Raw genomic sequence first — 23,725 nt, 5'->3', positions numbered from 1 at the left:
TATAGCCAATGAGAATTGCGCTTAACCTGCAGCCTGCCTGAACTCTGCACATCCTCTATATCTACAGGAAAAGGCTGAGAAGTGTTCTCATGAGACAACTAGTGAAACAGGATGGCAAGAAGTTCCTCAATTGTGGAATGAATGTACAGCAACCTGGCAGTCAAGAGCCCAAGTCACTGACCTCCAGTGCTCTGTGACCTTGGGCAAGTCATGTAAGTTCTCGATGATTCAAATGACTTACCTATAAAATTGACATAATAATAGCATTTACCAAGGCGAATATCTACATGACATCAGGAGAGGGAATGAATCCTTAAACAAGACACAGAATGCTACAAACCATAAAGGGAAAGATTGAAACATATGACTACATTAAATTTTTAAACTTTTGAATTACAAGACACCATAAACAAAGCAAAACAACAAACCACAAAAGAAGACATAACAGGAGATCAGAATCCAGAATATATAAACAATTCTTATGGATCAATAAGAAAGTGTAAATAAACCCAACAGAAAAGTGGTCCAGTGGGGAGAGCATAGCTCAGTGGTAGAGTGCGTGCCTAGCAAGCACGAGGCCCTGGGGTCAATTCCCAGTACTTCCATTACAATAGACAAATAAATACAACCTAATTAATTCCCCCTCCACCAAAAAAAAAAAAATGTATACATTACTGTATGTCAACTATAGCTCAATAAAACTGGAAGAAAAAAATTTTTAAAGGAAAAAAAAAAGGTCCGGAAATATCAACAGGCAATTCATAAAGGAAGAAACCCAGATAGTCTGTAAGAAAAGATGCTCAATATAACTAAATTCAGGAAAATTAAAACTAAAACAACAAAGATATCATTTCACACCTATTGTTATGAGCAAAAATAAATAAATGAATAAAGTCTGAAAAGGTGAAAAGTTGGCAAGGATATCTAGAAATGGTACTTCTATATTGCTGGCAAGAGTATATATTAATACTTCTCTGGAGAGCAATCTGGCTATAAATCTCCTAAAGTTCAAGATGTGATATACTACAAAGTCATTGATTTCATGCCTAAGTGTGTATTTTAGAAAACTCTGACATGTGTACACAAGGAGATATGTACCAATGTGTTCAACGCATGACTCCTTGTAATAGAAATCTAAGTGTTCTATAGTACAGATATATAAACTGTGATTGAGTCATACAATAAAATATTATACAGCATATAAAATGAATAAGTTAGAGCAGTAGTTCTCAAACTTTAGGGTGCATCAGAATCTCCAGAAGGGCTCGGCAAAGGACGAACTGCTGGATCCTATCCCTAGAGTTTCTGATTCAGTGAGTCTTGGGTAGAGCCAAAATTCTGCATTTCTAACAAGTTCTCAAGGTTACTACTGCTACTTGCTGGTCTAAGGACTACACTTTAAGAACTACTAAACTAGCTATATGTTTCAGTACAGTTTAATCCTGAAAACCTAGTACAGTTAAAACAATAAAAGCAAATTGTGAAAAGATACATAATATATATCTAAACATATTAAACAATAGTATACAGATGATGTATATATATTTAATATATATGTATAATATACACACACACACCACTCTATAATAAAAGTACAAAACATACATGAAAATGTATTTCAGGAGAGTGATTATCTCTAGAAGAGAGAGGAAGGAGATGGCAAGAGAGTATTAGGAGCAAGAAAAAGGTATGTATTATATTATCTTATGTAGTTTACTGTATGTTTGAAATGTTAAGGAATTTTTAAAGTTTAAATTATATAGTATCAGAACAGAATAGAGAGCCCAGAAATAAAAATAAAATTATAAAAGATAAATTATATAGTATCTATCACATAGAGTTGTTGTGAAGACTAAAGGAGATAATGTGAAACTTCTGGGTGGGTAAGGATAGCAAGATGAAGTTGAGTCACAGAATCACTGTACCTGGATAGCTAACCAAAAAGTAATAATGAAAAATTAAGTTAAATGATACCCCCAAAATTAATCAAGAGAATTAATTCAACCAAGCAATGAAAAGGGTACAACTTTATGGCAAAAGCATCAAAACGGGGTAACCAAGGAAAGAAGCAGAAGATTCTGAACTGAATCAAGTGTGGTTTTTAACTTCACTCACAGAAGGATATCAGGAAAGCAGGCAAATCCACAAAGTCCTGAGACTTCTCACCTAGAGTGAGTGAACAATCTGGAATAAAGTAAAGGGAAAATCCCTGGGAGTTCAAGTCTATATCTGCCTTTGGGACCTCTCAGCAGAGGCGGGAAAAACCACACCGCTTCCATTTTCCCAGGTACCATGATGAATTATGGTAAGGGTCTAAAGGCTAAGTATATCTGCTCATAGGCATCAGACAAACCCTGCACTATTCACAAGGAGAAAAACTAGGCAACAGAGTGCATCCCTATTTCTTTCCTTCGATTATTTTTATTTGTACTTGTGTGATTATTCGTCTAATTCTATCTCTCTGCTAGACAGTAATCTCCAAGATAGCAGAGATAGGTCTGCATTTGCTCATGATAGTGCCTAGCAAGTAGGTGTATGATAGATCAGTGAGTGAAACAAGTTGGTGTGAAAGAAATGTGACTTCCCACAGTGTTCAAATTCCACAGCTGCCAATTTTATTTGGCATGCACTATTCAAAAAGAGAAAAATTAGACCCTATGGGATCTGGGGCATTTTCTTAAATAATCAAAAAGCCTACCTGATTCACATAGCCATCTCTGTATGTATGTAAAAGAGCGTATTTACAATCGTGTGAGCAAATCCCATTCCCTGTTATAAATATATTGTATAGAGTAAATGAACAATACAACATTTTACATGCTTCAGGGTCAACAGTTACATTCTGGGAAATTTATTTTTGACATTGAATGAATATTCCAGGAAGAAATAAATAACTCAAGAAGAACCTGTGACTATATTACCGGAAGCCTTTTGCCTCTTGTCAGTGAAACTAATAGAATACACAGCCTATTTAAATGTAAATTTAAATAAAACCTTTTCTCTACCTCTCTGCTCTCTTTGTTCCTTGTGATCCAGAGGTTACAGGAGCATACATACTAATCTCCAATACACACATCTACAGTTGGAGTTTTATGCAAAACGAAATCAAAGTATTTTAAGATTTAAATGATCCATTACTACAGTTAAAGAGGAAAGAAGGTACTCTGAAAATCAGAAGAAAGACGAAGCCCTTCAGGGTGGAAAAAACCAGGCCTGGGACCCATCCTCGGTCGAGATACGGTTACTAGGCAACCCCTCGCGTTCTCAACCGCCGCTCAAGCCACAACCCCGCCCTCGTTGCTAAGGAGATCGACGCCCCAACTCAGCCCTGCCGCAAACCCTCGCGCTCTTGCGACATTGCCGCGCCTGCCGCTGCGTGCGCGCCCTCTGCCCCCACTCTCCGCCCCGGCCGCCATTGCCTCGTGCCCGCGCCGGTCGGTTGGTGGCGCCTTTGTCCTACGGTGGGCAGGTGGGCTGAGGCGGAGGCGGCAGCGGCGGGCCTGAGGGGAAGGAGCGGCCGGGAGCCCGCCGCGCTGGTAGCGGTGAGTGCCAGGAAACGGTGGCCGTCCGCCGAGGCGTGGGGTTGACGGGCAGGCGGTTGAGGGGGGCCAGGGCCGGATGGGGAGGCTGAGGCGGGAGGGCCCGCTCGACGCGCGGCCGCGGCCTCGGCTCCTCTCCGGGCGCGCGCGGGGCTGCGCATGCCCTGTGCGGGGCGCGGCCTTCTCTGGCTCCGGTCCGGCGCAGGCCTGGCCAGCCGGGGCTGCCAGTGGTGGACCCGGGGTTTGCGGCGCCGCACCGCCGCCGCCCATCTGTGCGCGACCCGCCGATAATAGTCCTCCAGGGTCTTCTGTAGGCTAGGGCTGCACATCTCGCGCCCCCTTCTCGAAATGTGAAGTCACTCGCTTGCGGGTCCTCAGCGACTTGCTGGCGCAGTCGGGATTCGAACCCGGGCCGAGGAGGCCGGCCTCACCCGGCGTTCTCCTGGGCGCGCGGCCCAGAGCGGCGAACCGAGCGCGCCGTCCCCCATCGTTGCCGCCTCTCGGCCCCTTGACAGCATTCTCGAGGCGTCTCGTTGTTAGGTGACACCCCTACCCATTTTATAACGCGGACCCGGGCCCAGGAAACGGGGAAAGAAACTCAGCCCGAGGTTACCCCGGCAACTAGCAACAGAGCCGGCGCCTCGACCTGCTGGCTCTCCCCGGACCCCGAGCACTTTCCGCACCCGGACAACGCGCCGGGGGGCTTTTGTTAAGACGGCGTTTCCCCAGTTTCAGCTTCTCGCGTTGCACTTTTATGTCCGTGTCCCCATCTGTACTGCTATTTATTTATCAAATGTTATTTTCTTTCCTCTGACTCTTTTTTTTCCTCCTTCTTAAATACATTTGTTTAAGGTGGAAACGTAAACCACAACCCGCATAATGGAAAGCCATTTATTTTTCTAATGCTCGTTAAAAAAAAATAAACACTTGTCTATCAAAATAAAGTGTGTCCTTGTTCCTCCTGAAATTACTCTGCGTTCCACGCTTTGGGAAACGCTGCCCTAGGAGTCTTATGGGGTTAATTGTGGACCTCCCGCCTTTAGCTCTTAACAGAATTTTTCCCTGAGACTTAGCGGATTCCATGAAATATCCCAGGGTCGTCGGGGATAATATTATAAAGCTTTCTCGTTGTAAACTGCTCTCATTATTAACTTAACGAATGATAGTCCCAGAGAACTTCAGGAACTGTGCGCTCAAGGGCACCGGGTGTGCCTCCTCAATTTTCTTGTAACATTGTGATGTGTTAGCTACCTGACAGTTCAAAAAAAAAAAATGTTTCTGCAAACGCCGATGGAGCAGTTTGGGTTTTTGACAACTCTAAATTTAATGTTTTCGGTATGAGTCAGTTTGGGTGTGAAAACTAACTTTCTCATGTTGACTTTTCCAAAACAATAAAGTCCAAGCTTTGCGTTGTATTGGCGATCACTTGGCTACAGGTTAACGTCAGTTTCTTCTTTCGTTCTGGTTGCATTGCCTTTCTGTTAGCTCATCTGACACTCTCCAGATACTCTTTTAAACTTCTGACACAGTCTTATAATCTGAAACATAGGAACAGTGATTTTCCTTGTAGAATGTGCTGGAGAAACAGTATTGCAAGGCCCAGTAGAAGGAATTTTTCTAGGTGCAGGTTGTTCAATGTCGCGCAAACACCACACTTTGAAGTAGGCATTGACAAATTAACTCATTCATTAGTTAACAGTCTATTCTATTTGTAGTCTATCCATAAGCTGTGTTTTTGTGTGTGAGAGAGCAGATTTTCTTTAACTCATGGAAGGAAAAGTCAGCTTAAGCCATTCAAGGGTTTTTTCCCTCAAAGGCTGTGTTAAAAATCCATACTCTTTGGGGTTACTTTGTATGAGCACAGTATAGAACTTACATAAGGCTAAGGTGATTTTCTTCACATTTCTAACACAGTCCTATGCGGAGAAGAAATGAGAATTTTATTTTACTCTAGTCAGTTTTAGAACTTCAGCAAATGGAGCCTCATATACTAGTGCTCAAAAGCTAGGAATAAACATCTTTCGGGAAGGCTTTAGAAGTCTGACAAGAAAGAGCACCTGATGGTTTGAAACTTCTTTTTAAATAACTATTGCAAGCATTCCATCTCTATGGCCTGCAGATGGCAGTGCCTTTGTACAGCCTTATTATTAATTGCAAATTGTTGGAATTCAGTTGTGCTTTTAAGAATGGGAAAACCTTTGAAGGAAATATATTTGATATTTTATTCCCTTCTGTTTACATTTTTTCTTTGTTTTTGGCTCTCCACATAAGAAATGAAACATCTATTACTAAACTCCATTATTCTTGGTGGTAATGATAACATACAACCAGCAGTGCATTTGGTACACAAAACAGGTTTACAAATAGCAACTCACTTTCTCCCAACAATCATCTTGTGAAGTTTGTAGATATCTTTTTTGCACATGAGTAAACAATGGCTCAGAAAGGCTGGATTTCTTGCCCAAATCACATATTTAGTATATTCAAGATATTACTGAAAATAAAGGATTTTGTGGTCAAGCAAAATTGGGAAATACTGAGGTAAAGCTGTGTCTTTACTCCAGAACTTCTCAGAGGCTTTAACATGTGCAATGTAGATGTCCAAGAGAGGAAGGTATTGTGATACTTTTCTTTTTCTTTCCTCCCTTGAATATCTTGAAGTAGTAGTGTTTCCCAAAAGTGAGTTCTCTTTCTGCTACTTTCAGTTTCCTCTCCATACCTTGAGGTTAACTAATGATTACCACGTGCCTTTAAGACAAGTACTTTTAAATCTCCATCAGCTTTCTTATGTCAAAGGATTTGTCCTGTGAACAGCATACACATTTGTCTAGACTGTTGAGCTTAGGCAGAGTTGAAGTAAACTATCAAGAAGTTAAAAGGGCAAAGCACCAACAGAAAATTGTCCTCTGTTATTCTCGTTAATGAGATGCATTAATGAAAGGATCAGGGTAAGGCCACTGTCTGAAGCAGCAACACATTAGGGAAATATGAAGTATTCTGACAGCTAAATATATAATACCAGCATGCCTGCTGCTTTTTAAATGGTGGTTTTATTACCACCAGACATGAATATTTATAGGGATGGTCATTTTCATTCTTTATCCTATCACTAAAAAAATAAGAGATAATAGGTCAACTGGACTAATAACTTTTATGGTAAGAAAATAATTACCTTCAATGAATAAAAACTCTTCTAGACCATAAAGCTCTTTTCCATTTATTTTATATTTAGAACAACATTATTGTTGGCCTATGTAAAGATTAACAACTCTAGGCAAGGATCAGGGCAACCTAAGTTGCAATTGTGAACAGTTATAAAGTGGAGTGTCTCTAAAAAATATCTTGAGGTAACTTTAGTTCTGTAAAATATTTTGAGTGGTCCCCTGATTTGGATCTGGAATGATTAAATACTGAAGATTAGGTTGATCCTGTAGCTAGTGGGCAAGCTTTGAAGAAATTTGTGGTATAGGTAACTTGGTTTTAAGTGAATATACTTAATTATGCAGTTGGAGATTGAGATAATAATAACAGGTATTTAGGGTCAGAGATGATACAAGATGTTTATTTTTAATCTCTTCAGAAATTATTTTTAATATCCAAAAGAAAAAATTAGAAGAAACATGGTTTTCATTCGGTTTTAAAACTTAGGATTATAAGCATTTAACTGAACTTTTTGCAGCATTTGGGAAACTTAAATTAGAATAGTATCAGAGTCACTAGAATAGCTTGTTGGAAATACAGATCCTTGGATGCAGCTCCCCACCCCAACTCCCAACTGATCGGTCTCTGAAGGTGGGAGCCAGGGAATCTGCCTTTCAGAAGCCACCCTGTGGTTTTTATGTACATTAAAGTTTTGAGAACTCTTGATTTAGGGCTTTAGTAAATGAGTTTTCACTGGAAATGGAAGATTGAAGCACATTCTAGTACTAATCTATTTATATACTAATTAGTGTATTACTAATGGGAATTGACAGCTCTGGTTTATGGTTGGATTTACATTAATGGATTTGTTTTAAGCAAGACCTTAATTTTAACTGTAAAATGTTTTTTAGCTTCATAATTTGAACTAGAGGTAATAGGAATAGTTAGAATGTCTGTGGTTTTCAATATTTTAATTCCTTCCATTCATATCAGTCAGATGCTTTCACCTTAAGAAGAAAGCAGACCTACCAAGATTTTGTGGTCTACTTAGTAACTAGGTTTGCTCCACTTCACTTGTAGTGGTGTGAATATGAAATTATATGTATGTGTGGCCATTTTTCTTTTTTTGTAAAGAGTATTTTTCCTGCCAGTTTATAACTACATGATTGGAAAAAGAAATTTAAATTTTCAGGGTATTTTTTAAATGATCAGATGAAATTGAAGGGAAGTAGTGGACTGCACACTCCTCCTTGTGGGAGCAAGGAGCACTAACCTTATACTCAGATATTATTATTATTATTATTATTATTATTATTATTACCACCTTTAGCATGGTAGAAACTTTGGTTGATGATCCCATTTCCTTTGGAGGTTTCTGTGTGATTATACTTTCTATACTGTTTTCAGGGATTGTATTTTTACAGATTTTAGCCATTGTTTTGACATGTTCTTTGTAACAGTTTATATTTGTGAGTTATTTCTCCTTGAACACAGGAGTTTAAAGGGGCTTCTAAATGAAAGACCTAAGTACATGTTATGTATAAGCTAAAGAGGTAAATAGATAATAATGTAAGTGCTGTAGTTCCCAAATGCCTGCCAAGGATCACCTGAGAAACTTGTTAAAATATAGATTCCTAGGCTTAATCCTTAGATTATAAAAGTTTGAGATGGGATCTGAAAATCTTAGGTAGTGCTGATGACTCTTATTAAAGAAATGCAATGTAGAAACTGAAAAAAAATATATATAGGGGCAATAAGGAGTTGTTTAATGGATATAAGAGAGTTAGTTTTGCAAGATGAAAAAGTTCTGGAGACCTGTTGCACAACAGTGTGACTGTAGATAGCACTACTGAATTGTATGCTAAAAAATGGTTAATATGATAAATGTATGTTATGTGTTTTTTATCACAATTAGATTTTAAGAAAGTAGAAAAAATTATGGAAGGGTGATTTGTTTATTTCTTTCTGATCAATGGATTGTTGGCTATTAAATAGTGACACTTCTGGCCATAAGTTCATTTTCTATCCCTTTATTGAAGGTAAAATCATAACCTTTTAAATATTGTTCTCCCACCTATTCCCTTCAGTGTCAAACCAATGATCCTTGAATATTATTATTATGGGCAGTATTTTGAATGTCTTAGGTTTAAATACTCCTCCCTTCCCTCATTTTTTGGATAATACACATACAGGAAGCCTTCATAAATTTGACTTCACTGAAACTCTATATATGGTAGTTCAGTTCATAGCCTCTTAATAGGTCCTCTTGCCACCAGTTTCTTCCTTTTTTATAGCAGTTTTTTATCTAGTTCACTCTGGCTTGCATCTGTAATTCCTCTCTTTCCTCCTCCTGTTCTCCCATTCCCTGCATTAAACTTCCTATAGTATTTCTAACTTATTATGTCCTTCACACCATTCCTTTCCCTTTGCATATGCTTGAATGACTTCTCTCTTTCTGGTAACCTTTTCTCATCCTTCAAGACTCAGTTTAAATGTCACTCTTAGGCCTTCGCCACCTCTGCCACCTCTCCCCTGTCCCCTATTCTTCCTAGTCTTCTCTCTGCCCTGCTCCTCTTCCCTACAGCATACATACACAGTTATCTCTGCCATAATCCCACTTGAAATTGTGTTGTGATTCTCTATGTGCATGTGCCTCTCTCTTTTATAAACAGTGAGCTCTTTTAAGACAGAGACTTTAGCCTTGTTATTTTCTTACGTCCAAGACTTAGTGCAGAGTATGACACATAGTAGATACAGAACCATTTGTTATACTGATTATAAACTGTACTTTTCAAGTTCATTAATTTAGTTCTCTACAGATCCCGACTTGTACATCAAGTGACTTGACCCCACCCCCTACCCCCAGAATAGGACTGAAACTCAGATTTGCTGATCCCAGCCAAGTGTTCTTTCCTCAAAAGAAGTAAAATGGGACAGAAGTTAAATGTTGATAGAGAATTTTTGTCCAAGTTGTTGAAGCAAATAGATTGTCAGTAGCAAAAGCTAGAAACGTTTGAGGTGATAGAAATTGAAGTGGTAACTGAATAAGTAGGTCCTACCCTGTTGAGTGGGGCACTTAAACATTGGAGTGACCAGCATAGACTGGGCCTTTTCTAGGTTTCATCAGCATTTAATCAGAGAGTCCTTTAAAAAGTGTTCAAAATGGAAATCAGTTTTTTGCACTCCCTGCCAGAGGCATGTTTAAGCACTTTGGTGCCAGACAGACCTGGTTTTGAGTTCTAGCTCTGCCTCCTGATCATCTGGTAACCTCAGATAAGTCACTTAATTCCTCTAAACTTCAATTTCCTCATTTGTAAAATAGAGATCATAATAGTACTTAACTCCAAGAGTGGTAGAAAGAGTTACATGAAATAATGCACATAATGTTTTTAGTACAGGCTCTGGGACAGAGTAAGCGTTCTGTAAATATAAGTTATCATTGTGTCCCCCATTCCTATTCCCAAGAATAATATTCTAATATATTTAAAGACAGAATAATTATTTTAATTAGAAATGGAGGAGATAATCAAATGTGACAGAATGCATAGTTTTCAAAGTGAGCTTGTAGGATTGATTTAGAAACAGAAACTGACACAACATTGTAAATTGACTGTACTTCATTATAAAATAAAATTTAAAAATACCAAACAGAGCATTCTTGTTTCCCTGACTCGTTACAGTGGAACTCGTTATAATATCCCTGGTGTTAAAATAATACCGTTAAAGTCATCTTCATAAATAAAATTTAAATGGGAAGTCCCTTCCCAGTTTTGAGAGTTTAATGTGTGATATCCACTGTCTTGTCAGTGTGGTTTTCCCAGTAGCATTATCATTATCATCATGCATTTCCAATTTAATAATTACTGATTGTTAGTTGGTTTTCAACTAGGCCTTTTAGCAAGCTTTATTTCATTTGTAATCACTTATGAAATTGTATAGGCTTCTGGATCCTTTCAACAGCCATGGTGGTACTGTCAAATGTGGTTCATACTACACTCATTTAGAATAGTCCACTGTTTTCCATTGCAGTAGCCTGTGTAGTGTAAAAATTGGTTTCAAGGTGAAAAGAATTGGTTTACAGTGTACAATTAAAAAATAGAGCAAAGCAGTTCGTGATACTATGAATGAAACATGCATTTTTGTTTATAACATTATGCAGGGACCATTGTGTGAACCCTGTCTGGCATATTACTCTAAAATAAAATTGTAGATTAGACATTGTGTCTCCTTTGGGAGTTTTTTACCCCGTTCTTTTGTGATTTAAAAGCACTCTGCCACTTCCTGTATAACATGTTTTCTAGATTTTCCCTTTTTTTTTTAAATGTAAATCCCTTCAGTTAGTGCTATTTTTCTTGTCTAAAAATTCTTACCTGAGAAGTGCTTTTAACTGTTTTCTCCACTTGGAAATTATAGATATTCAGGCCATGGTAAAGTACTTAGTGGTGATGATGATTTTGAATGGCATTCATGTTGCTAATGTAATTGACAAAGTATAGAACTACCAACCAAGCTAAGAGGAAAGAGACACTAAGAGCCTGACTTGACCAGGGTAAACTACAGCAGGAAGAGAAAGAAGCACCATTTCTTCCCTTTTCTATGCAGAGGAGGCATTCCACCTCTCCTTGGAGACTCCTAAGTTGCCACTGCCCTCTTGTTGATTAAATTCTCTCCAATTTTAGCTCCCACCTAATGTCCAGAAAGTTCCCCAAATGGTCTTTTTGTCTGTTTTTTCCTTCTCCTTTACATTAACATCATTTCTGTTTCCTTCGTGTAAATTATGTATCTCTGTAGTGATTTAGGAAGAAAAATAATCTGATTCAACTAATTAATACAAAAGCCCCTTTTACTAGTCCCAGTATTTGCATTTCGAAGAGAAATTTCTTCAAATGAACCTCCAACCTCCAATTTATGAGTTTTCAAATTATATGACAGCTCATTGAGATGGGGCAAGGTTTTTTATTTTCCTGATTCTTTAAGTCTTTGCTGTACCATGATCAGTAACCTGAGGTTGTTTGTACTTTTGGTATCTTCTCTGTTCTTCCCATATTTCTGAACTCATAGGTTTTCTAAAAATTCTGTGTGCTTGTATGTTAGGATTTTTTGTGTATAGGAATTGGTGGTGATGATAGTTTTTCATAACTCTCCCTGAAAAACCATCCACCCCTTTCCTAACTGAGCAGTCTTCTTAGATTGGCAGTGAAACTGTCAGAGTTTCCCAGGTCTTATTTTCTCCATATCTCACTCAAAGTAGATATTTAAGTAGGAATGAATAAACAAACCATTGACTTACTACACTAGAAGTTTGCTAAACCCCCAAAATAAGAAACCAGTCTGAGAGTTCTCTTTTTTGCAGACAAAGCATAAGCCACATCATTCAAATATGATTGCTTTGGACTACTCCATGGATACTAGGAGGCAAATTATAATCAGAATGGCTTAAAGATGTAATCTTGAATTTTTAAGTAATCTTTCAAATGATTGCGGGAAAAACTCACCTTGTCAGAGGAAAATATTTATCTCCTTCAGTCCACCTGGAACCACTTTTGCCCCAAAGGTACATAGTACATGACTGCTTTGGTCTCCCTAGTCCTGCCTATATGTAGGCACTCACAGAATTGGCTATAATTATACAGTATAATAGTCCTTTTTATATTATGAGGGCAAATTGTATAAATTTAAAGATACCAATTAAAGTAGTACCATATATTCCATACTCTAAATGTTTACCAGGTCAAGTCAATGTTAGGTGAGTTTTCTTTATTCACAGGACCATTTAATAATACATAGAATCCTGCTGGAAAATATGGTACTTATTTAAAAGAAATCTGCACTCACTACCACCACTGCCCCTGTATCCCAGAGGTACTTTGAAAACTACTTAAATAATCAAAGACATTACATTCCTCTCTGAATCATGGTCGCCGTATATTAGAAAGCAGTACAAAGTAAGTGAGCAGACTAGGTCAGTAGGCCCTTCTTCTAAACTTGAACTGGTATTCTTCACAGTTACGTATAAAAGAACTAGATGGTCATCATAAGGCCTGTCATTATTGTAATATGTAATTCAGGCCTTAGTGAACTTTAAGGGTCGTAAACGGTGATGTGCAGTGCCAAAGCCACGATCAGATATTACTGGCCAAGTCCTATAGAACATGTTTCCTGATTCTTTAAAAATAGATTATAGCTTGTGTCTGCTCAATTCAAAAAGCAAGCGACAATTTAGGTAGAATATACTTCTCTGACTATTTAGGTATGTTACCTTCAGTTTTGTCAATAGCCATTCTCTTAAGGATAATAGACTTCTGACTTAAAATGAAATTGAAGATTATTCTCACTTAAAACAGGAACTCAAAAGTTGACAGCATAGCAGAGTAAAGTCTGTACCAGACCACTTAAGTTTTTTGGTATTACTGTGGTCTTTCATGTGACAGGACTCTGGTTAGAATTTTTCAAATACGTAATTACTATTTTGTGCTTAGTACCATTTAATGTCATTAGATGCACTGTCGTTTGGGGAATAAAATTACATTGCAGCAGAAAGCAGTTTTATTCCTCTATTTACCAAAGTATGAAAACTTTAAGTCATATAAAAATTGTCAAGTGTTATCTTTGGGCATAAATCGGTACATTTCTTCAGATACATCATCACTTCTTAGACATGGTAATATTATTCACTTCAGTTTTTGCAAAGCAAGTTTGTTTTGTTTTTAGCAGGCAGGCTTTAACTACACAAATTGGCTTTCTGTAAGTTTGTATATTTCCACTGTTTTCCTTTATCTAGTGGTCTAGGGGCCAGGCTTCTGTAATGAAAACTTATGAGGAGTGTTTTATTACCTAACCCTACTATACCAAGTGCCAGTGTTTATTCTTAGGTACTTACCTATGAGGGTTATAAATGTTAATATGTCATATACTTTGTTCAGAAAAAAATTAATCAGTTTATTTCCTACATCTCATTTTGGAAGATTCTATCCAATGGAATGCAACACAAGGCAAACTAAAAGGAGACCTTGCTTCATAGATTATTGGAAGTTTTAAGATGATGGATTGCAGCCATTACTTCTTTGTGACCTAAAATGGAATTATTTGCCTTTACTCTTTTTTTTAAACTCTCTTTCTCTCTTTCTCCTCCCCTCAAAAGAGAATCTGACAGCTGGCTCTTCAAGAGTTTAGAAGACAACCTTTTCCCCTTTTAGAGGGGGTAGGTGTTAGGTTTAGGCTTGACGAAATGTTAAAGGATTGACATAATCACTTTTTTACAAATTATGTGTTAGCTAGAAAACTGAGGGACATTCCCTACCAAGCCATGACAATGTACTGCCGTAACTTAATAAAAATTGCCCAAGTGACAGTGTGTCTGCTGAATGGATTTTCTTACACCATCTGGTTGTCACTGTAGTTTTTTTGGTTGTTGCTTTCATTTGAAATGTGCTGATGATCTTATTTTTATTCCGTAGCATTGAACAGATGGGTTGATTATTCTTTTCAGATATTAATAAGGCAGCGGAAAGAAGAAATATGAATACGGCTCCATCAAGACCCAGCCCCACACGAAGGTAAAGTACCCTGAAGCAGTGAGTTCCCTTGGGAGAGTTGGGCTCTGGGGAGTTAAGCCCAACTTCGTACATCAAGGGTCTTTTCTCCCCCCCCCAACAAATCAGAAACGCTCAAGCGAACAATAAGAACATGAACCTTGCGTGAAGGGGCCTTGCTGCTTTTTTAAAACATACATCAGGAGATGCAGAGGAAGCTTTGTGTTTTCGGTGGCAAACCCAGCAAGTTCAGCTTGTGACACGAGTTGCAGGCGATTGGAAGAGGATAAACCTCTGTCCTCAGTTCACGTGTCAATGGGAGCCTCCACAGCAGGAGGAGTGCCCCAGGGTCGTTGGCGTGTGCCATGCTGCACCGCAGCAGGCAGCAGAGATTCGACTCTTCATTCCAAATGGCTGCCGGTCCAGATGTTAACCCAGGTTTACAGAAAGTGCTGCTTGAGAGATTGCTGCTGTGCCTGTGCTGCCGATCCCGTTTGCTCTCATGCTTGGGTTACCTATTGAGGGGAAATAAAAAGGGCAAAAACACTCCACCTCTCAGAAGTCTCCCTTTTTCTTAGCTTTCCTGGAGATAAAAGGCATTTCCCCAAATATTCTTCCTTCCAGTATTTACAGAAGAGATGGTCCTGATGTTTACCCTTGAGATATGCATTAAATTGGCCCCTTCTCTCAAAGAGGAGCCTTATTAATGTTACCATTTACACCAAAGATGAGTGTATTGTATTCAATTGTCTGGCCCCATAAAGAGCATACAGGTGGATGCAGTGTGTGCAGTTTTGTGTGGAATGCAAACACATATTTCATATCTGGTATCTCTTCATGGCCCAAGTGAATACTCAGTATGGATTTTGCCTTTGCTCCTAAGTGAAAATGCCAGTTTTCCACAGTAAACTACATACCTAAACTATTTACCACCATAAACTGCATTTCCTGTGATGAACTGAACAGTGTTGAGTATGATGACTCCTAGTCTGTACTGATAGCTCCACAGGTCACTGGGGATACACCCAGCTATCTGAGCAGTTAGTTACATATAACATACAGCTATCCTGCTTTGGGAGAAAAACACCTGTATTCATTGTTACCTACTAATGGTAGAGTATGGCTGCTGTGTGTTTGGTGTATATGCCCCCACTTGGATATGAAGGGTATTTTCTAAGCTACCAGAAACAGATTATACATATACATGTCTGTTCTGCAGAGTTCAGGCAGGGACAAAGTAACGCTGCTGATTTCAGTTGGATTCTTTGAGCACTCTGCCCACACAGAGGAGTTGAATCTGACACCATAACTAAAGCTACACTACAGCTATTAGGTGGATGCCCTGGTCATTCATTGGTTTCACTGCAGAAGTGAGCATATACATTGGTATTCTGTTCATTCTAACACCATAAGGAATGCCTGCAGCTTGCAGGTAAATACAGTATTGATTGATTTTGTGTGTATGTGTGAATATCCTAAAGAATATAAACGAATCCTGTAGAACTTCAGCAGTTCCATACAATGTCTGCTTCTGTTGTGCTGTATCTGACAGTGCTGCAGATGTTGGGCAGTCCCAACTGTGTTGTTCCTTGTTATTCCAGTAAACATGGAATACAAGTACTAGGAGTTTGCATCTAATGTTCAGAAATATGGGGCTCCATTAGAAGCTGTGGTTGCTAAATGGCTTGAAGGGAGATACGGTATATATCCAATTTCTAAGGAACCCTAATGTGTATGTTTCTGAAGTAGGTCGCTTACCAGGAGTGTAGAATTAGTCACTATAAAGACACTGACTCCACTAGTAAAATCCTCCTGCTTTTTGTTGTCCCCATGATGCTTATGATCTCTGGATAATTTTGTCTGTGTGTTTCTGCAGGCAAAAAGAAAAAAAGGGCAGTGGGGCACATTACGTAATATAGAGTAGTTCCCATTTGTGCTATGGATTGAGAAGAATATTTTATGTTATCCCATTAACAGTATACTTAACCAAATGCTTCTAACATTTCCAGTTGATTGTAGGTATTCAAGAAACATTGGCAATGTTGGGGAAATAACCTGCTCCCCTGGTTGGAATTCAATATAGCCATGCCAGGGCGTTAAATTTAAAAGATTAGTTTCATCCTAACCTAAAATGCAGCTCTATAATTTCACCTGTAATGGAAGAAATATCTTTATGGGTTTTTTTCTTTTTTTAATATCCCTGCCCATCCAAATTAAAACATACAAACAACATCAGAGGGGGCCTTTTAAAATGTTCTCCTTACCAAATATATAAATAAAAATATTTGTCACTTTTATATACCTTTTAATACATCACCTTCCTCAGAAATAAATTCTAAAATGAAGTTGTTGGGATGTGGATAGTGTAGTGGTTTCCTGCTTTATTTATGCTTTATTTACAATCAGTAGGAGGGACAGCTAGGCTAATTCAGATTGCATTAAGAATCACTCTTCCCCTTGATGTTGTATCCCTAACTGGATTCCTCAACATGTTATTAACCATGATGAAGTTCCGTATAGTCATGCTTAATAAGGTTCAGGGAAAAGGAATGTTCATGTTTAGTAAAATCTGGTCTGAGCCCCATCTAAAATCTGAGCAAAGAGTCAGGTTTTTTTTAATTTTAAAGTTAAAAGTTTAAAACCCTAATGCCAGACAAATAGAACATTGTTTTCAAAATAAAACACTAATATATTGACCATTGCCCTGATTGTGTATTATCTCTTAAGATGTACCAATAGCACAGAAGTAAAATACAGTAAGTAGGCAAGGTGGGTGGTTAGCCTGGAAAGGGCTAATCATTTCTCTAAGGGTGAACACTGGATATCACTCTCTTTGGGTCTGTGCTTCCAGTCACAGCCTTGAGATAATAACAAATGTACCAGTATGTTGACAAGAACCAAACTGTCTTCATTTGGCAACCTTAATCATTGTATGTTCCCCCAGCCATAGGGGGATGCATTGTTCACAGGGAAAAAAAACACTACCTATAGCAAACATTTCCCTTAAGTTGCACCTCTGTGTCTTCAGTGTTGCTACTTTTAATATGAAAATTGTTTTTAAGCTTGCTGGCAGGACCTTTGTAACACCTTGTTTTGCTGGACTTTAACCTTGAGTATCAAAACACCTGGGTATCTTTGGGAGTTTTTGCAGGATTATCACCTCTTCAAATGTCTCTGTAAGCACAGTTCTGCTGGAATTGCTCTTTGTTCCGTAATATGCCTCCCTAATGACTCCAGCTATCAGAGTGTTGTTCTGACAATATTGGCCCAACAAAACACAGCATTCTGCATCAGGGATCCCTGCTCTGGATCAAATTTCAAACTGAATTCTCATCATTTAACCCTTGGACCACTTCATTGGACTTCTTTGTACTGCGTAGTTACCATGCAAGTTGGCTAGCATTGGTGCTAGACAGCAGTCCTTACCATCCTCGAAGACTGGACCATACCTCAGTTGTTCTCAGTTTCCGTCTTCAGCTCAACGCTTTGGCAATCCAGGTCTTGAAACATACCCCTGTGCAGACCTGGCCTCCAAGTGAGACTATTTCTTGAACCCTCTTGCATGATCTAAAGAAGAGCAAATAGAATTAACTTAATCTACATCAAGAACTCTGCAGAGCATTTTCCCTACGTAAACATGAAGGATATTAGGCCTGGTGCCTCTTTGGTGAAAGTCATCAAGAAAAGAAAAGAAATAATCTAACTGTAGGCAAGTTTCTTACATGGCCTGAGGTGATTTCTGCATGTCCACAGTGTTAATTCCTTTGATAACTGCTTGCTCTTGGTTATGAGACAGCGCTAGCTCAATGTGAGCCTTACAGTTAAAGATTCCAGGCTGTAATCCTGCACAAACACTTAAAGAAGAGCCGTCGATTCTCAGCAAGTGCCACCTCTCCCTACCAACAGAAAAATCCTCTTTGTGTTTGAGAAAATCATCGGTGTGCTTCCTAGGAAGAAGCATGGGCACTTACAAATTTGAATCTGTGAGGTGTGATATCTCATTGCACCCCATGTCCTACCTGCACCTAATGGCAAAATTCCGCAGAAGTCTTTCTGTTTCGAACAGTAACATGGAGCCATCATGGTGGGGGATCATCACATTGCAGCCAGCTATTTAGATAATATTTGTGGACAGTGTCTGTGACTGAACAGAGGTATGAAGAGCTGATAAAGGATTTTTTTCCGGAAGCAAAAAAAGACTGGCCTTCCAGGCAAAATATTCCAGTGAACAGAAAGAAAGGATATGTGGATAAAGAAAAGGACAGAGGCCTTCCTCCCTGACCTTCTGTACAGCCAAGGCCAAAGAACACCGTCCTGGGCTTGAGATCTCAGTCTCTAAGCCAAAGAGAAGCTCAGAGTCCATCAGTCTTCTAAGATAATCGTCTTATGAGTTCTTATTCTGTAAACTCTCCCCAGTGCTCTACACAGCCCTTTAGTGTCCAGGAAGAGAAGCAGTTCTGCCAGAACCACATCACTTGCCATCTGAGCCATGGTTTTTCCCTCCACCCATCCCTCCTTACCTCTCAAATGTTTCCAAATGGTATGACTATATTTCTTTCATGGCAAAGAACATGTGGCTTTTTTCTGCCTTGCTGAATAGATGAGGAATTTGCAACAGAATTTTAGTGCTGTTTGTCAACTGCCTTCAGTTTGTGGACTCTGGTGTTGAAATGCATTTAACTACTGTTCAGTTTCTTTTTAGCCTCTAGTGACCTGATACCCTGGTACCTGAGGGTACAATGCATTGGTTTCCAGTTAAACACCTCTGGTGCCATGGGATGATATGGTAAATTTTATTCTCCAGAAACTTTATTTTCTAACCCACTTGTTATCAGAAGTCAGGCATCTCATTCAGCAGGCTTCATCTCTGGGGCACTTTGAATCTTGCACATTGTACCACCCTTTTGTTAGCTGGATCTTGTTTTGAGATAAGTATTGGGGCCAGCAGCAGGAGCTCTTTTGTTCTGGGGAGGTCTTTGGGTTCTGAAGTGACCCTAAAAGGGGTTTTGTTTTGTTTTTGTCTCCAGAAGAACAGCAGTCTGTTACACTGCTCATCTTTTGGAGAAAGGAAAAAAACTTTGCCTTTTCATTTCAGAGAATTATTATCCTCTCTGTCCCTGCTTCTATACTTCTTTGGTTCTTCTTCCCCTTCTACATTTTTACCTAGAAGGCAATTGAGGAGGAATTTGTAATTTTGTTGCACACAGACTTGAGATTCATTGAGGGGAAGGGAGTGCTTGCCTTCTCAAACTGGAAGCATGAACCCAGATTTTAGGAATCTAGGGCAATTATTGTCAACCTTCAGGGGTAGACTCTTGATGGATGAGTAAGGTATTTCAGTAGATTCAAAAGAGTGAGGACCAAATATGGCATTTATAATTATCCTAAGACTGTGCATAACATGCTGTGATACGGTGTTCTTATCTGTGTCCCCACCCCCAGTGTCACCAGCCCAAGGCTTTGTGTGTGGTCTTTGGTCTATAAAGTTCATGATCTCTCTCAGCTTTCATTGCCAAGAACACTTGAAATCTGATTCCACCTCTAATGACTATTTCTAACTGTTCCCCAAGGCAGGTTTATCTACTGATCATTAATTCAAAAATAGTTTACAGTTGTCCCTTCCCATTGGATTCTGGGCATTTGACCACATTTTACATTGTATCAGATGTTACATATGTTAGAAGGATTATATGACGTAGTAAGTAAAAGTGAAGAATCCTGGTTAGTCTGTAGTTTATTCTAATAGGAAGAATGTTTAGCTGTCCTCATTTAAATTCCCTGATCTCCCATATGTTTGCTTCCACAAATCAGGAGTACTTGTGAGCCTTAAATATATGACAAGAACTTTTCATAGAAGCAGAGTTGGCATTTAAATTGTTTTTGCTGTGACCATGTGGATGATATGAAATTGAGGTTTTCTTCCAAGCTGAGAGCATCATGATGAATGTTTATATGTGTAGTCATGGTAGGTGACAAAAGTATAAACAGAGCATGATGCCTGCTCTTGAGAGGCTTACAGTTCAGTTGAATAATTCAATTTATTAAACATTTACCTAACTATGCTGTGTCCTATGGATACAAAGCCTTCAAGAGTGCTTACTGTTTGGTAGGGAAGCTTTGTAAACACATAACTATAGAACGTTGTGACAAGTCCAATAATAGAAGTATGTGCAGGAGCAAGATTCATTTAACATATTCATGGAGCATCTGCTGCATGGTCAACAATATACACCTACATAGTGGCTTTTTAGTAGAGAGTCAAACCGACAGTCCTCACGAACCTGCAGACTAGTAGGGCAGACAGAGATTAAGCAAGTAAATTGATATGTGACGTCAAATTGTGATAAATGGCATGAGTAAAAACAAAGTTCTGTGAGAGAATGTGGCCAGGATGTAGGGATAGAAGATAAACTTTTAGGCTAACAGAATCAGAGAGTAAGGAATACTTAAGCCTGAGCCTTGGAAAAGAGTATGGATTCATTCTTGCCACTCCATTAGAGGCATTAGGAAAAACCTTGACTAGTTATAACAAAGGCCAGTTTTGTAAGAAAGTGGTGAACTAGGGAGAGAGTGAAACAAGGTTGGAGAAGACAGGAGCCAAGACTGTACAACCTTACTAGCTTTAGTAGAGATTTGGGGCTGAATTCTAAATGCTGTGGGAAACTAGTGAAGGGTTTTACATAAGATAAGGTTTTACAAAAGATCACTCGAGTAATCTTAAGAAATATTAGAAAAAAGGTAAGAGCAGAAATGGGGAGACTACTTTAGAAGGCTCTTCCTGTGCTTTGGGGGAGAGATGATTATGGGTTGATCTTCCAGTGGTACCAACGGAGGTAAAGAAACGTGGGAGAATGGATATCAATTTCAGAGAAAGCGTGAGCAGAATTGGAAGTGTGATTGGGAGAGGGTGGGGCTTTAAGGAAAGGATGACATCCAGTTTTCTGGCTTGAGCAACTGAGTAGATGGATGTGCCATTTACTGAGATGGAAAGGACTGGAGGAGGAGTATAATTGTTGGGGAAGATCAAGTGTTCAGGGCAGGTTTATGGAGGAGGTAACCCTTAAAGTGGGTCAAACAAGAAGATGTCATAAAAAGGTAAACCAGATCAAGATGAATAATAGAAATAGTAAGTGTTTACTAGTTGAGCTGGAGGAGAGATCAGTTACTAGAGAGATCAGAGATTTCTTGAAAGACGTGGGACATGAACTTGCCTTTGAGGATTGGGTGATACTTGAATTAATGCAGGAAAAACATTCCTCATTGAAAAACCATATGATAAGACAGACAGAGATGTCATGTGAGTTAAGGCATAAGAACAGCTTAAGTAGAACTGAGGAGGCTGAGTCAGGAAATGAGGGAGAGAGAATAGTTGGAAAGGGACCAGATTTGTTAGGGAGGGGTGCCCAGAAGCATGATAGCCAAGCTGCAGTTGGTAACAGGTGGAAATTCAGATAGTTAATCTTGCATTTATGTGCTGAATGAATTGAAATCTGGAAGATTGGTTTTTGGTTTTGTTAATGGACACTCTTGGTGCCAGCATAGAAGTAAGGGTTTGATTGACACAACATTGTAAACTGACTATAAAAAAATTAAATTAAAATTCAATTAAAAAAAAAAGAAGTAAAGGTTTGGATTGAACTTATGAATCCAGTGAGAATGGACAGAAATAATGAACAAGATTCAAATGGCCTAATGGAGATAGGGAAGAAGAATCAAAGTTAACATACTGAGAACTTAAACCTTGGTAACTGGGAAGATGATTTTTGGCAGAAGTGAAAAAGTCGGACTGGGCCTGAGTGGGTTGCATAAGTTTAATTTTAGATATGTTGGGGATGAGTTTCTAGGGGAGTGGAATGTCTCATGGATACTAAATCAGAGCCGGCCAGATATACCTGTGACTTCAAACACTCTTGTTTTTTAAAAAACAAAACTAAACACTTTGGCAAAAATGAACCAGGTTCTACGTAAATCTCAGACTGAAAGAGACCACTCACTACTCAGTAACTATGTTGAGAAGACAGAGAAACTGGATGTTCTTATACTTGACTGTATGTATCTTATTGTACTTCTCTTTCTTTTTTCCCTCAATTTGATGAATCCTGCTAGATGTTTTAAGTGAAGTTTTCTGTACTTTAAGGACAACTCTTTTGAGCACCGTTACTTGGTATGAGATTGTGCCATTTGCTATTTTTCTTCATGAGTCTTGCCCCTTACTGTGACCACCCAATTCATCCCCCGTTTTAAAGCCTCTTTCAAACAAGTCTGGTGGGAAGAAATAGGTTCTAGGGGAAGATACTTTAACTTTGAAAGCCTATTGAGATAGAGATGAGAGTTTGACATGCTTGCAGAGTACCGAATTACTCCTGAAGCCTGGTAAATCCTACAACCCCAGTCAAAACCTTTGGCTCTGGATCGTAAAGCCTTCCTTGCCCTAATCTTTTGAGATTGTAGAACCTACTAGTCTATTTGCTGACCAGTTGGATGACTGTCCTTAACATTTCAATCATGTTCTCACTGTTTGACTGCCATGTTTTAGAGAAAAGTGCTTGGAGGGTGGGGGCTTCCTCCAATATAGAGCTGATGGATTGGCTTATTCAGTTTCTTTGTCTTAGCATCTTCTTGCTACCTCCCACAGAGATCCATATGGCTTTGGAGACAGTCGAGATACAAGACGTGATCGATCCCCAATTCGAGGAAGTCCGAGGAGAGAGCCCAGAGATGGCAGAAATGGCCGGGATGCCCGGGATAGTAGAGACATGCGAGACCCCCGAGATTTGCGGGACCACAGAGATAGCAGAGACATTCGGGATCACAGAGACAGCAGAAGTATGCGTGATGCTCGGGACATGAGGGATCTTAGAGACTTTCGTGACCTAAGAGACTCAAGGGACTTTCGAGATCACCGGGACCCCATGTACGACAGATACAGAGAGATGAGAGACTCCCGAGATCCCATGTACAGGTACATATACAGTTATTCTGCTTGGTTTCTGTTTTAAGTCTTTTTTATGTGTGTTCTGCTGAACTGATTGAAAGCTCTATACAACAAGCTCTCTTTATCAGCCCTATTATTTCCAGTGTCTATCAAGTGGTGGATGTGGTGCTCGATAAATAATTGCTGAATATATGAATTAATGATGAATTATGCTTAGTGAATGAATCTAGATCTTACCCTGTGGCCTATGAAAGACAGCATTATGCAAATCAAAAAAAAGATGGAGTGCACATTGTTTGAGCCAGGCGAAACCACAGAGAAGATACACAAATGGCCAATAAATATGTGAAAAGATGCTTGACATCATTAGTCATCAGAGAAATGCAAATCAAAGCCACAATGAGATACCACTTTATACCTACTAGATGGCTATAATAATTTTTTTAAATAAGTGTTAGCTAGGTGTGGAGAAACTAGAACCCTCATACATTGCTGGTGGGAATGTAAAATAGTGTGGCCACTGTGAAAAACTGGCGATTCCTCAGTATAGTAGCAGAATATTACATAAATAAATAATA

At 39.0% G+C, this 23,725-nt stretch overlaps 1 protein-coding gene across 4 annotated transcripts in view; it reads left to right on the top strand.

The window, feature by feature from the left end:
• The first annotated feature begins 3,388 nt into the window (after window positions 1–3,388).
• Window positions 3,389–23,725, top strand: part of NCOA5 (nuclear receptor coactivator 5) — a 28,524-nt gene continuing 8,187 nt past the window's right edge. For 2 of the 4 annotated variants that reach the window (XM_006202474.4, XM_015237766.3), the window contains exons 1-3: window positions 3,389–3,542; window positions 14,170–14,236; window positions 22,848–23,174. In XM_006202474.4, coding sequence (XP_006202536.1) covers window positions 14,199–14,236; window positions 22,848–23,174 — 365 coding nt within the window. In that variant the 5' untranslated portion in view covers window positions 3,389–3,542; window positions 14,170–14,198. The remainder of the gene's footprint in view (window positions 3,543–14,169; window positions 14,237–22,847; window positions 23,175–23,725) is intronic. The other 2 variants (XM_031687754.2, XM_031687756.2) reach the window with 1 other exon arrangement.

This window comes from Vicugna pacos, chromosome 19 (assembly GCF_048564905.1).
Source record: "Vicugna pacos chromosome 19, VicPac4, whole genome shotgun sequence".
Lineage (NCBI taxonomy): Eukaryota > Metazoa > Chordata > Mammalia > Artiodactyla > Camelidae > Vicugna > Vicugna pacos.
Note: the sequence above shows the minus strand (reverse complement) of the source record. Positions and strands in the feature narration are given on the sequence as shown.